Source organism: Chiloscyllium plagiosum, chromosome 2, assembly GCF_004010195.1.
Source record: "Chiloscyllium plagiosum isolate BGI_BamShark_2017 chromosome 2, ASM401019v2, whole genome shotgun sequence".
In the NCBI taxonomy this organism is placed as follows: Eukaryota; Metazoa; Chordata; class Chondrichthyes; order Orectolobiformes; family Hemiscylliidae; genus Chiloscyllium; species Chiloscyllium plagiosum.
The window spans coordinates 36,938,932-36,952,923 of NC_057711.1; the positions used below are offsets into that span (position 1 = coordinate 36,938,932).

Here is a 13,992-nt window from a genome sequence, read left to right on the forward strand (position 1 = left end):
GTGATCTGTTGAATGAAGCCTGATCAATGGATTTTTCAAAAAGAATTCCTTGCAAATCATGTTACTCAAAACAATAGCCTTAGAAGCTTGAATGTTACTATATCTAAAATGCTTCGTAATTTAGCTTCACTGCTTACATACCTGACCAATCTGTATGTGAGTCTCTTCTATTGATTGTGCAAAAGAACTCAATATTTCTTTCATGTGCCTAAGATGAGCTTCTTCAATTTCCTGAAATTTCTAAAGAGCAAAAAAAACCACAACAATGTTTAAAATAAAATGAAATTCCACATTTTAAATCTAAATAAAAAGGAAAATTTTATATCAAAGACTGAAATACAAAATAAATTAAGCTATCAATATGCATTTAATTGGTTGCTGCAAGAGATGCTGTTTTTAAAGATTGATAGCAAATAGAATATAGATCACAGGTTAAAAATGCAAGATGGAACACATTTAACGAATTTGTAGGCCCAGTTTAAACAAAAAGTCCAAGGCAAATAAAATCCAGGCCATTTTGTATCATTAAGTTTTCAGTTATATTATTTAAGAGAATCCAGAAACCTAGAGAATGAAGTGTTAAATAGTGGACAGCTAGGGTCCAAACCCATTTGTCATAATTACTCTTAAAGCACCCAAATGATGACAAAGCAATTGCTTATGATCAGTAGATATGGTGGTATCTTATGAGCTTTGAAGGTGTAATATTACCCAATATTAGAACCATTCTCATAGCAAATACAAAGTAACAAGCAGTAGCTTTTTTACAGCAAAATTCTAATTCATGATACTTATTTTAAAAATTCCATTCATAATGCAGATGTAATATTTTTATAAAACATTTACACCATCACTCACCGACGTCTATCCTATTTTTCTCAATCTCTTACATACCTTCTAAAAGCCCGTATGTAAGCTTCAGAAACAAAAAAGAAAAAGAAAGATTTTATCCTGGTAACCATTCACACTGCTCCTTTAAGAGCTGTATTCCTTCCCTAATGGTAGGCTTTTTAATATGATCAATCCAACACCGATGACGTACATTTTGAATATAATTTTAAGGTGACATTGGTACCACGGGTGAGGACATCTCCTTTTGCTTTGAGGCTATATTCAAATATTACAAAGACCAAAATGATGATTATCACTTTCCTATACTGGATGACAGATACTAAACAAATACAGGTAATACAAACTTGTGCCCTGAGTCTAATGCATTAAATGAGCCTTATTCAGCACAGAATTTGGAGCTCGTATGGATGCTTAGTTCAGGAAATGGAAACATGTGCATTACAGCGAGACTACTCATTTTCAATTGTGGCCTTAAAGACCATTACAAGTTATTGATGTTAATACTTTCTCCATGATCCCAACATTCCTTGCTGTCTCCTGTTCCGCCTGAAAGCAACAACTTATAACCTTAAATGCAACAGCAATTGATAGTTCTTGTCCATGTATTTTCATGTAAACCTAGGTACTGAGTTTCTGATTGTTCAGGCTTAAAGTTAAGTCAAACTCAAACCTTATTCGAGACGTGATCCTGTAATTCATTTTGGCCCACACTGATTATGTTGATATGTCGTTAACTCAGTAAACCTGATGAGGGACAAATTAAGTAACAGCAACAAATAAAAGCCAGATAACATATTCTTATTCGAACATAAGGACCACGAGAAGGATGGGCAGTTCATCCCCCGGAGCCTGCTCTGTCATTTAATACGATCACGACTGATCTCATTTTGGCCTCAAATCCACTTTCCTGCATGCTCACCATAACCCTTTAACCTGTTACTAAATCAAATATCAGTCTATCACCTACTTAAATTTATTCAGTTTCCTAGCGGACAATGCACTCTGGGGTAGTGCATTCCACAGATTCAGGATCCTTTGACAGAAGTAATTTTTTATCTGTTTAAATCTGTCACTCATTAGCCTAAACTATGACCTCTTATTCTAGGTTGCCCCAAAAGGAGGAATATTTGCTCTATGTCTAGTTTGCCAATTCCCTTTAGCATTCTGTATACCTCAATTAGATCTTCTCACATTCTTCTCAACTCTTGAGAGTATAGGCCTAAATTGCTCAATTTCTCCTCATAAAACAAGCTTCTCACCCCTGGAACTAATCTATTGAACCTTCTATGAACTGACTCCAATTCTGACTACAACCAACTTCAACTGACTACATTCTTCCTCAAATGAGGACACCAAAACTGAACACATGATTCTAGGTGCAATCTCACTGATGCTTTATACAGGTACAGGGATATTTCCATATTTTTATACTCCATTCTTTGAGTATTCAATGCCAAAATTCCATTTGCCATCCTTATTACCTGCTATACCTGCACACTAGTTTATCCATGAGGACATCCGCTCCCTTTCCACACCAAAACATTTTGAAGTTTCTCTCCACTTAATAAGTTGCCTTTTTATTCTTCTTACAAAATGGATAACCTCACACTAAGTCACATTAGGTGAACTGGCCAAAATTTGGCAGATGGAGCCTAATCTATTCATATATTAGGATGCAGCACGGTAGCAATGTTACCTCTTGGCTCCAGTCCCTTGGGCAACTGTCTATATGGAGTTTGCATTGTATTGCACTGGGTTCTCTGATTTCCTTCCAAAGTCAAAAGATGTGTAAGTTAGTTGGATTTGCCATATTGAATTGCCCCATAGCATCCAGGGATGTGCAGGTCAGGTGGGTTAGCCATGGTAAATGCGGGGTTATGGGAACAGAGTAGGCTCTGGGTGGGATGCTGTTTGGATGGTCAGTGCAAACTTGATGGGCTGAATGGCCTCTTTGCACACTTTAGGGTTTCTATGATTCTTCTGTGATATCCATTGCAAGTTTCCTACTTCTTCATTGCAATTTTCTTGCCCATCTATTTTAGTGTAATCTACAAACTTGGCTCATTTGGAAACAGATTTCCTAAAGGTGTAAAATCCTTTTTTAAAAAATATACTAAACACCCAAATTGAGATAATTCAGAAACCAAGTTTAACTTAGAAAAGAAAATTGGGCTTAAAAATCTTTGTAATTTTATTTTTTGTATACGTAACCCAAAATCTCCATCAATAAACTATTACATAACATATATAGCAATTCTCCTTCCAGTATTCCCTCATGTCACTTTGTCCTAATTCATATATCAGAATACTATTTCCATGATCCTCATTTGCCTTTCTTATTCTCAAAGACTAAATCATCAGCATTTTCTTGTATTTTTATTCATGGTTCTTTAATCATTGTTCCTGATCACAAGTTGAAAAATTCACCTCCCTGCCCACATAACTTGAGGCTGTTAGGATGCTGTAATTCTGAGGAGTAGAGGAGGAATTCCTAGAGTGTGTATGAGATGGTTTTCCTCAATCAATATGTTAAGGAACCAACTAGAGAACAGGCATCGTAGACTGGAGTACTAATAATGGCAAACCAGCTGTGTGAGGTCCTTTGAGGAAGAGTCATAGTCATACAACATAGAAATAGGCCCTTCAGCCCACTATATATATATATATGCCAACCAACAAACACCAAACCACACTAATCCCATTTATCTGAACTTGGTCCATATTCTACTGTGCCCTGGCATTTTAAGTACTCATCGAGATGCTTCTTAAATGTTGAAAGAGTACCTGCCTCCACCACCCTCTCAGGCAGCAGGTTCCATATATCTATCACCTTCTGGATGAAAAAACCTTTTCCTCAAATATCCTTTGAACTACTTGCCCCTCACTTTAAATTTATGTCCTGTGATCTTAAATATGACTGCCATACAAAAAAGATTTTCTGATTTACTTTATGCTCTCATAACTTTGTACATCTCAATCTGATCCCTACTCGGCTTCTTTTGCTCCAAGAAAAACAATCCTAACCTAACCATTCTCTCCTCATAACTGAGATTCTTCATCCCAGTCAACATCCTGGTGAACCTCCAGTGCAATCATGTCCTTTTGATAGTTTGGTGTCCAGAACTGCACACTCTATCTGTGGCCCACCAATGTTCTATAAAGTTATAACAAGACTTCCTTGCTCCTATATTCTATGCTGAAAATGTGTTGCTGAAAAAGCGCAGCAGGTCAGGCAGCATCCAAGGAGCAGGAGAATCGACGTTTCGGGCAGGAGCCCTTCTTCATCCCAGTGCTCATGCTCGAAACGTTGATTCTCTTGCTCCTTGGATGCTGCCTGACCTGCTGCGCTTTTCCAGCAACACATTTTCAGCTATGATCTCCAGCATCTGCAGTCCTCACTTTCCTATATTCTATGCCCAAGCTAATGGAGGTTAGCATCGTGAATACCTTCTTCAGCACCCAACCTGTGCTGACATCTTCAGGGATAAATGGACTTGTACACCAAGGTCCCTTTATTCCTCAGTGCTTCCTAGGAACCCAGCATTCATTGTATATATCTTTCCCTCATTAGACGTCAAAAGCTGCATCACCTTATATTTATTGGGATTAAATTCCATCAACCATTGCTGTGCCCAATTTACCAGTTGATCATTATCAGACTGCAAAATGAAACCATCCTCCTCATTTTCAACAACATCCTCACTAACTGTGTCATCTGCAAACTTATTAATTAAACCCTTTACATTTACATCCAAGTCATTAAAGTACATACAAACAGCAAGGCTCCCAGCATCGATCCCTGTAGTACACTGCTGGTCACAGGGTTCCGATCACAAAAACCATCATTACCCTTTGTCTGCTTTTAAAAGCTAATTTGGATCTAGTTTCATACTTTGGCCACCAATCCTGAAACCTCCAGATGTGAGCCTTAGTTCATTTTTAGCATCCATGTATCTCAAGTCAGAAAACCATGGATTCAAGCCTGATTTCAGAAATTCAGGACATAATTTTGGTTGGCATTTAGGCATAGTATTAAGTAAGGTGCGGTCTTCTAGATAAGGTTTTAAACATACAACTGTTTGTCCTCCCAACATTAATAGCTATAAAGCTCTTTGGAATTTTCTGGAGTTGTGATAAGTGCTATGTAAAAGCAAAGTCATTGTTTCAAAATTGCTGTTGTTGTACTTCCCCTTCAAAAACTCTGATGCTCAATAACCATCCACTCCAATTGCCCCTCGCTGTCCAAATTTTCTATCCTCTCCACTCACTCCCCAGCTTTGCAATCTGAGCCTGGTAGGATGGTATCATTCTGATCCCAGTGGCAAGTCAAGTACTATCAGCATAAATGCTTCACTGCAACAAGATTTCTGCTGTTGACAACTTCCCTGTGTATAATTTAATTTGACAATTTCGCTGATGGAAACAAAGCAATCGTCTTCATAGAAATTTCCCCTACTATGAGCTTTTTCCTAAATTCTATCCTTTCCACAACTGCTCCTCTGTATCCCCACTGGCCTAATTCTACTGCCTCTTTCATGGGAAGGCTGAAGATGAAGCTGATCCCATTTTTAAACGTGTTATTTGAATTTCTCATTTGATGTAACAAAAACCTCTATTAGCTTGCCTGAGTTCCTCATGAGCATTATAGAAAGTTGTAGCACAGAAACAGCATTCAGCCAACACACATGCAAAAACAGCTATCAAGTCTTATCTCACTCTGGAGAACTAAGTGCATATTCAACTATTCTACAAATGTGGTGAGTGTTTCTGCCTCTACCAACATATCAGTCAGGGAGCTCCAACAATCACCAACAGGAAGGACAGGAAATTCAACTTCCTTGAAACTGCTGTAACACTTGGTTAACCATGCAGCTCATTACAGAAATGGATTCACTGCTTGCGCCCTTCTCTCTCGATAAGTTGCTTATCAGGACAGTTTGAGGAGGAAGTGAGATCTGCAGATGCTGGAGATCAGAGCTGGAAATGTGTTGCTGGAAAAGCGCAGCAGGTCAGGCAGCATCCAGGGAACAGGAGAATCGACGTTTCGGGCATAAGCCCTTCTTCAGGAATGAGGAAAGTTTGTCCAGCAGGCTAAAATAAAAGGTATTGAGGAGGGACTTGGGGGAGGGGCGTCGGAAATGTGATAGGTGGAAAGAGGTCAAGGTGAGGGTGATAGGTCAGACTGGGGTGGGGGCGGAGAGGTCGGGAAGAAGATTGCAGGTTAGGAAGGCGGTGCTGAATTTGATGGATTTGACTGAGACAGGGTGGGGGGAGGGGAAATGAGGAAACTGGTGAAATCCGAGTTCATCCCTTGTGGTTGGAGGGTTCCTAGGCGGAAGATGAGGCGTTCTTCCTCCAACCGTCGTTTTGTTGTGGTCTGACGATGGAGGAGTCCAAAGACCTGCATATCCTTGGTGGAGTGGGAGGGGGAATTGAAATGTTGAGCCACAGGGTGGTTGGGTTGGTTGGTCCGGGTGTCCCAGAGGTGTTCTCTGAAACGCTCCGCAAGTATCAGGACAGTTTGCATGAATAGACTACAATTTTTCATCCCAGTTTAAATTGGTAGAGAATCATGTGCTGCAAGTTCAATGTTTATGCCAAAAGTTTGCAAATGGAAATTGTAAAATCGTCTTAGCCTCCATTTTAATAGATATAATTTATGTATTTCTAGTGTGTAAAGACATGCAGATATGAACAATCAAATTCTTAACTGGACTCCATGTGACTTGAGCTTCTTAATAAATTAGATAGCAAATCATATAGTTCACACCAATTATTAGCCAGCATACAATACATACCCGAGCTGTTTCTGTCATTTTCTGCTCAAAATCTGTTCTGGCTGCAGCATATTTTTCCACATACAATTTATAAGTTTCTGTAGCTTTTTTAGATTTCACAACTGCCTAAACACAACACAAAAGACAAAAAAAAACTATTAACTACTGAAACATTTCCAATTCGAAACGGGTTATATGCATTCTTACAGAGCTAGGCAGTACATGAAATTTAAAGCAGTAGATTGCCATAGTCATACCAGGTGGTTGCTGGTGGTGGTTTATCCGAAGGGTCACCATGCCTCAGTTGAGGGGAGAGGTTGAGATGGAGAATCCTTCATGGCAACCTCAGTTAGTGCAGGAATTGAACCCATGCTGTTAGTTTCACTTTTCATTGCAAACCAGCAGTCCAGTAAGTAAAGACGTAGAACATACAATTACAAGTACTTTAACTTCTGCTTCCGTTTTAAACTGAACATACTGTTACTATTGTGTTAGGAACTGTTAACATTTAGCAAAGCGTGAACACCAAGTAATTAGTCATCGTTGAAAAGTGTGGCACTGGAAAATCCCTTCCTGATGAAGGACTTTTGCCCGAGATGTCGTCTCTCCTGCTCCTTGGATGCTGCCTGACCTGCTGTGCTTTTCCAGCGCCACAAGTTTTGACTCTGATCTCCAGCATCTGCAGTCCTCACTTACACAAAGTAATTAGCCAACAGAAATACACCTCAAGATTTCATATTTAAGCAGTGGTCTAATAATGGATCAGCGATTCTTCATCTTATTAACTATCAATTTCATCTTCAACTATCAACATTGATCTTGTAACACAAGTTAATTAAAATGTAGGCATCCTTGTTGTCCTTCAGAAGGTGGTAGTGTACTTCCTTCTTGAACTGCTATGATCCATTTAGTCACTACAATTTCCCAAGTACATTATAAGCTTTGTTACTGTAACACCTCTCCCAAAGGATGAAAGATTATCACCAAACTGTTGATTCTTCTACAATACCACCCAAATTATAACATACTACAATCTTTAACAACTAATTTATTACATACTATGTAGTAATCTTTTCCCTTCTGTCACAGTTCACCATTGCAAAATGCACATCAACATATTTATACAGATTAGATTAGATTAGATTAATTACAGTGTGGAAACAGGACCTTCGCCCCAACAAGTTCACACCGATCCTCCGAAGAGCAACCCCTACCCTTACCCCTTCACCTAACACTACGGGCAATTTAGCATGGCCAATTCACCTAACCTGTACATTTTTTGACTGTGGGAGGAAACCGGAGCACCCGGAGGAAACCCACGCAGACACGGGGAGAATGTGCAAACTCCACACAGTCGCCAGAGGCGGGATATTGAACCTGGGTCTCTGGCGCTGTGAGGCAGCAGTGCTAACCAGTGTGCCACCGTGCCACCCGTAAATCCAGTATGACAATCAAAATCGACAGTATACATCTTGTATGCATCCTTAAAGTTCTTTGTCTCATATAAAATGAGAATTTTCATCATTGTTAGTGGCTTTGTCTTCTGTTAGTAGCACAGTTCTGTTTGCTCAGCACAGTTTATACAGTTTTCCAGTTTCATTGACAAGGATGGCATAATCAGTTTGCACTGGATATTTCTGTTAAAACACAGTGTAAATTGTTGCGATTAATTTTTTAAAAACACTATTAGGTATAAACTCTAAATCATGATAAAATCTTCCATCACAACTCCTTTTATGTCACTTTGTTCTTTTTTAGAATTGTTTAGATTGTTAACATGGTGTTGATTTTTAAGTACAGGTTTTGAACCATCTTGTTCTAGATTTACATGAATTTCAGTAAGCTTTTCACAAAGTTCCATGTGGAAGGTAGTTCCAAAACATAAGAGCTGGTGGGATCTAATGGCAAGGTGGCAAACTGAATCTAAAATTGGCTTACAAATAGAAGACAAAGGTTAATGCTCAAGGATTGTTTTTGTAATTGGAAGCCTGTGACCAGCAGTGTGCTTCAGGAATTGGAACTGGAACCCTTGCTGTTTGTTATGTACATTAATGATTTGGATGTAAATGTAGAAGGTTTAACTAATAAATTAGCAGATGACATAAAAATTGGGGTATTGTTGATAGAGAGGAGGTTGGTCTCGAGCTACAGTCTGATATTGATCAGCTGGTAAATGGGCAGAGCAATGGCTGATGGAATTTAATCCCAATAAGAGCAACGTAATGCATTTTGGGAGGTCTAATGAAGGAAAGATATACACAATGAATGCTATGTTTTTAGGGAGCACTGAGGAATCAAGGGACCTTTGTGTACAAGGTTTCAGCACAGATAGGATGGTGAAAAAGGCTTAAGGGATGCTAACCATCATTATCTGGAGTGTGGAATATAGAAACAAGGAAGTCTTGTTGCAACTTTATATAACATTGATTTGGCCACAGATAATATTCTATGAGCTGTTCTGGACAGCACAGCATAGAAAGGATGCGATTGCACTGGAGAGGGTGCAGAGGAGGTTTACCAAGATGTTGCCTGGGATGAAAGATCTCAGTTAGGAGGAGAGACTGGTTGGGTTGGGTTTATTTTCTTTGGAGCAGAGGAGGCTGAGGGGAGATCTGATTGAGGTTTACAAAATTATGAGAGGGATACACAGGGGACCGTGAGAATCTCTTCTCCATGGCAGAAGTATCTAAGACCAGAGGGCATAAGCTTAAGGTGAGGAGTAAATGGTTTTCACCCAGAGTGTCAGATATATGGAGCATGCTGCCCGAGCTTAGTAGAGGCAGTTAGTCTTGCAAAATTTAAGAAGCATATGAATGAGTACTTAAAATGCCTGGGCATAGGAGGCTATGGATCAAACGGGATTAATGTATTTTGCCGTTTGTTAGTCTGCATAGACATGGTGGTCCAAATAGCCTGTTTCTATGGTGTATAACTCTATGACTCCATCTCCATTATCAGATATGCCTGTAGGTACTTCAATGTACAGATCTGTAAACAGAGTCTCAGCTATCTTAAATATCTGATGCATCCTCTTTCTGATTAAACATAGTACCTCAATCTTGTTACGATCAAGTGACGATCAGTCAAAAACATTGCAAACTTTTTCCATGTAAGCCTCTGGATCACTGCTGTCTCAAACATTTTATAATCTTCAAACTGCTTTCCCAAAAGGATCAAATAACATTCAATGTTACCTTAAGTAAACATCTTGCAGTAAAGTTGCCCAAATTTTGTTCACACATTCTAACTTTGCAGTAATTTTCTCAAGCACTACAATATATATTACAACCCCTTTCTCACTAAATTTAGGCACTGCGTATCTAAGTATCAATTCAAATATCAAATCAAAACCAGTAATGAAAGCAGATTCATAATCAAGGTTCCCTGTTATAACTTATTTGTTAAGTGAAAGCATTCAATCTCCAGTTCAAATATGAAATGCTTCCCTCCTTTGTAAGTCAAGGGTTTCCTTTTCTTTTGATGTTTTGAAAACTTTTCTTTAAAATTGTTATTCCAGTTATAGAGTCAGAGAGTCATACAGCACGGAAGAAGACCCTTCAGTCCAACTAGTCCATGCCGAACGTAATCTTAAACTAAACTAGTGCCACCTACCTGCTCCTGGCTCATATCCCTCCAAACATTTCCTATTTACGTATCTATCCAAATATCCTTTAAAGATTGTAATTGTACCGCATTAACCACTTCCTCAGGAAGTTGATTCCACACGTGAACCACCCTCTGTGTAAAAGAAAATGTCCCCAGGGCCCAATAGTATCTACCCCAAATTATTGAGAGAAGCAAGAGAGGAGACTGCTGGGGCCTTGACCAAGATCTTTGAATCCTTGCTAGCCACTGGAGAGGTTCTGGAGGACTGGCGAATAGTTAATATTGTTCCTCTATTCAAGAACGGAAATGGATAATCCATGAAACTACAAATATGTGAGTCTCACACTGGTGGTTGGGAAGCTATTGGAGTAAACTCTTAGGGATAGGATTTATGTGCATTTGGAAAAACATGGCCAAATTAGGGAGTGCAGCTTGGCTTTGTGCAGCTTGGTCATGTCTTACTAACTTGATTGAATTTTTTGAGGAGGTGACAAAGGTGATCAATGACGTTACAGCAGTGGATGTTGTCTAATTGGATTTTAGTCAGGCTTTCGACAAGGTCCCTCATAGTAGGCTCATCCAGAAGATTAGATGCATGGATCCATGGTGACTTGGCCATGTGAATTCAGAATTGGCTTGCCCATAGTAGGCACAGCATAGTGGTGGAAGGGTATTTTTCAGGCTGGAAGTCTGTAACTACTGCTGTTCCGCAGGAATCTGGACTGAGACCTCTGCTGTTTGTGATATGTATAACTGACTTGGATGAATATGTGGATGGGTGGGATAATAATTTTGCAGATGATATAAGGAACTGCGGAGTTGTGTGTCGAAGGTTGTCAAAGAATGGAGTGGGATATAGATCAGTTGTAGATAGGGGCGAAGAACTGGCAGATGCAGTTTAATCCATGTGAGTATGAGGTGCTGCGCTGTGGGAGATCAAATGTCAAGGAAAAGTAAACAGTTAACGGCAGGACCCTGAATAGATAAAAACAATGACTGCAGATGCTGGAACCAGATTCTGGATTAGAGTGGTGCTGGAAAAGCACAGCAGTTCAGGCAGCATCCGAGGAGCGGGAAAATCGATGTTTCGGGCAAAAGCCCTTCATCGGATCCTGAATACCACTGATGTACATAGGGATGGTTGGGTTCAGGTCCATAGCTCACTGAAAGTGGCCACACAATTGGATAGGGTGGTAAAGAAGGTGTATGGCATGCTTGCCTTTATTGGTCAGAGACTGAGTACAAGAGTCAGGATGTCATATTGCAGCTTTATAAGACTTTGATTAGGCCACACTTAAGCGTACTGCGTACAATTCTGGTCACCACATTACAGGAAGGATGTGAGGCTTTGGAGAGGGAGCAGAAGAGGTTTACCAGGATGCTGCCTGGATTAGAGGGTATGAGCTATAAGGAGAGGCTAGAAAAACTCAGGTTGTTTTCTCTGGAGTGGCGGAGGCTGAGGGGAGACTTGATAGAAGTCTATAAAATTATGAGATGCATAGATAGGGTTAACAGTCAGAATCTTTTTCCCAGAGTTGGAATGTCTAAAACTAGGAGGCATGCAGTTAAGGTGAGAGTGGGAAAGATCAAGGGAGATATGAGGGGCAAGCTTTTTGTACAGGGAGTGGGAAGAGACTAGAACACGCTGATGGGGGTGATGGTGGTGGAGGAGGTGGAGGTAGATACGATACGGGTGTTTAAGAGACTTTTAGGTAAGCACGTGAAAATGCAAGGAATGGAAGAACATGGACCAAGGGCAGGCAGAAAGGATTAGTTTAATTTTGCATCATGCTCGGCATAACATCATGGGCCAATGGGGCCGTTCCTGCGCTGTACAGTTCTATGTTCTAATTAAAGTTGCTGCATTTGCAATAGAACTCTGGCTAACTCAGTCTATATTTTATCTGGATTACTCTTCTCAGATGTTCAGCAAATATCTCTTCAATTTCTGACTTTTTATCGTTTCCAGCCTCGGACAACTGTCCGTGTGGAGTTGCACATTCTCCCCATGTCTGCGTGTGTTTCCTCCAGGTGCTCCAGTTTCCTCCCACGGTCCAAAGATGTGCAGGTCAGGTGAATTGGCCATGTTAAATTGCCCATAGTGTTAGGTACATCAGTCACAGGGAAATGAGTCTTGTGTGGGTTACTCTTTGGAAGGTCGGCGTGGACTTGTTGGGCCAAAGGGCCTGTTTCCACACTGTAGGGAATCTAATAATCTAATCTAATCTAAATCTGCAGTAGTGAATAGAATGGGTTCTTTCTTGATTATATGTTTTATTGAGATATGTCTCTTGATTAAACTTAAAAATATAAACCATAAGTATTAAGTTAGCCTGGGGCAGTGTTTTGAGGAGGAATAAGACGGTGCTATTTTCTAAGTCTGCAGATTGGAAGAAGCAAAAATGGCCTTTAGTAGAGTGATATACTCTCCTTATCAGATGTGGGAGTTTAGGGACAGCTTACATGCTATTGAGGATTATATCTGCAATAAATGCCGTTGGTTGCGAATCCTATCAGATCGAATGCAACGGTTGGAGCGACAGTTAAGAGACAATGAGGAATTTACAACAGCAAGGGGGTGTGATAGATGGCAGTTATAGGAAGAGAGAAAAATCCCAGATAAAGTCAGATAGATGGGTTAACTCTAGGAAAGGTAAGAGAGGTAGGCAGGTAGTACAGGAGTGTTCTGTGGCTATCCCCGTTTCAAACAAGTATGTTGTTTTGGAAAAAATAGGGAGTGATGGATTATTTGGGGAAAGTAGCACGAACAGCCAAGTTTCTGGTATTGAGACTGGCTTTACTGCAATGAGGGGTACATTGGGTTCCAAGAGATAATTGTGTTAGGGGACTCTCTAGTCCGAGATACAGACAGATGTTTCTGCGGCCAGCAGCAAAAAAATCAGGATGGTGTGTTGCTTCCCTGGTGCCAGGATCAAGGATGTCGCAGAGAGGGGACAGAATGTTCTCAAGGGGAAGAGGGGCCAGCAGGAGGTCATTGTAACATTGGAACCAATGACATAGGAAGGGAAAAGGTTGAGATTCTGAAGGGAGATTACAGAGAGTTAGGCAGGAATTTAAAAAGGTGGTCCTTGAGAGTAGTAATATCTGGATCACTCCTGGTGCTAAGAGCTAGTGACGGCAGGAATAGGAGGATAAAACAGATGCATGCATGGCTGAGGAGCTGGTGTATGGGAGAAGGATTCATATTTTTGTATCATTGGAATCTCCTCTGGGGTAGTAGTGATCTGAACAAGAAGGACGGATTGCACCTGAATTGGAAGGGGACTAATACTGGCTGGGAGATTTCTTGAGCTGTTTGGGAGGATTTAAAATAGTAATGTTGGCGGGGGCGGGGGAACTGGTTGGGACCCAGGGAGATAGTAAGGAAAGAGATAATCTGAGGCTGGAACAATTGAGGAAAGAAGTGAGTCAAACAGTCAGGGCAGGCAGGGACAAAGCAGAGAACAAGGTAGAACTGATAAAGTAAATTGCATTTATTTCAATGCAAGGGGCCTAACAGGGAAGGCAGATGAACTCAGGACATGGTTAGGAACATGGGACTTGGATATCATAGCAATTGTCTAGATTAGAGTGGTGCTGGATAAGCACAGCAGTTCAGGCAGCATCCGAGAAGCAGTAAAATCTATGTTTTGCGGAAAAGCCCTTCATCAGGAATACAGGCAGAGAGCCTGAAGGGTAGAGAGATAAGTGAGAGGAGGGTGGGGGTGGGGAGAAAGTAGCATAGAGTACAATAGGT

General features: G+C 40.4%; 1 protein-coding gene across 9 annotated transcripts in view; it reads right to left on the reverse strand.

Moving 5' to 3' along the window:
* The window catches only part of fcho2 (FCH and mu domain containing endocytic adaptor 2), a 208,063-nt gene that overhangs the window by 129,287 nt on the left and 64,784 nt on the right, over positions 1-13,992 (reverse strand). For all 9 annotated transcript variants that reach the window (XM_043707634.1, XM_043707669.1, XM_043707650.1 and 6 more), the window contains exons 6-7: positions 6,651-6,755; positions 142-240 (exon numbers count right to left, since the gene is read on the reverse strand). In XM_043707634.1, the coding sequence (XP_043563569.1) occupies positions 142-240; positions 6,651-6,755 (204 nt within the window). The remainder of the gene's footprint in view (positions 1-141; positions 241-6,650; positions 6,756-13,992) is intronic.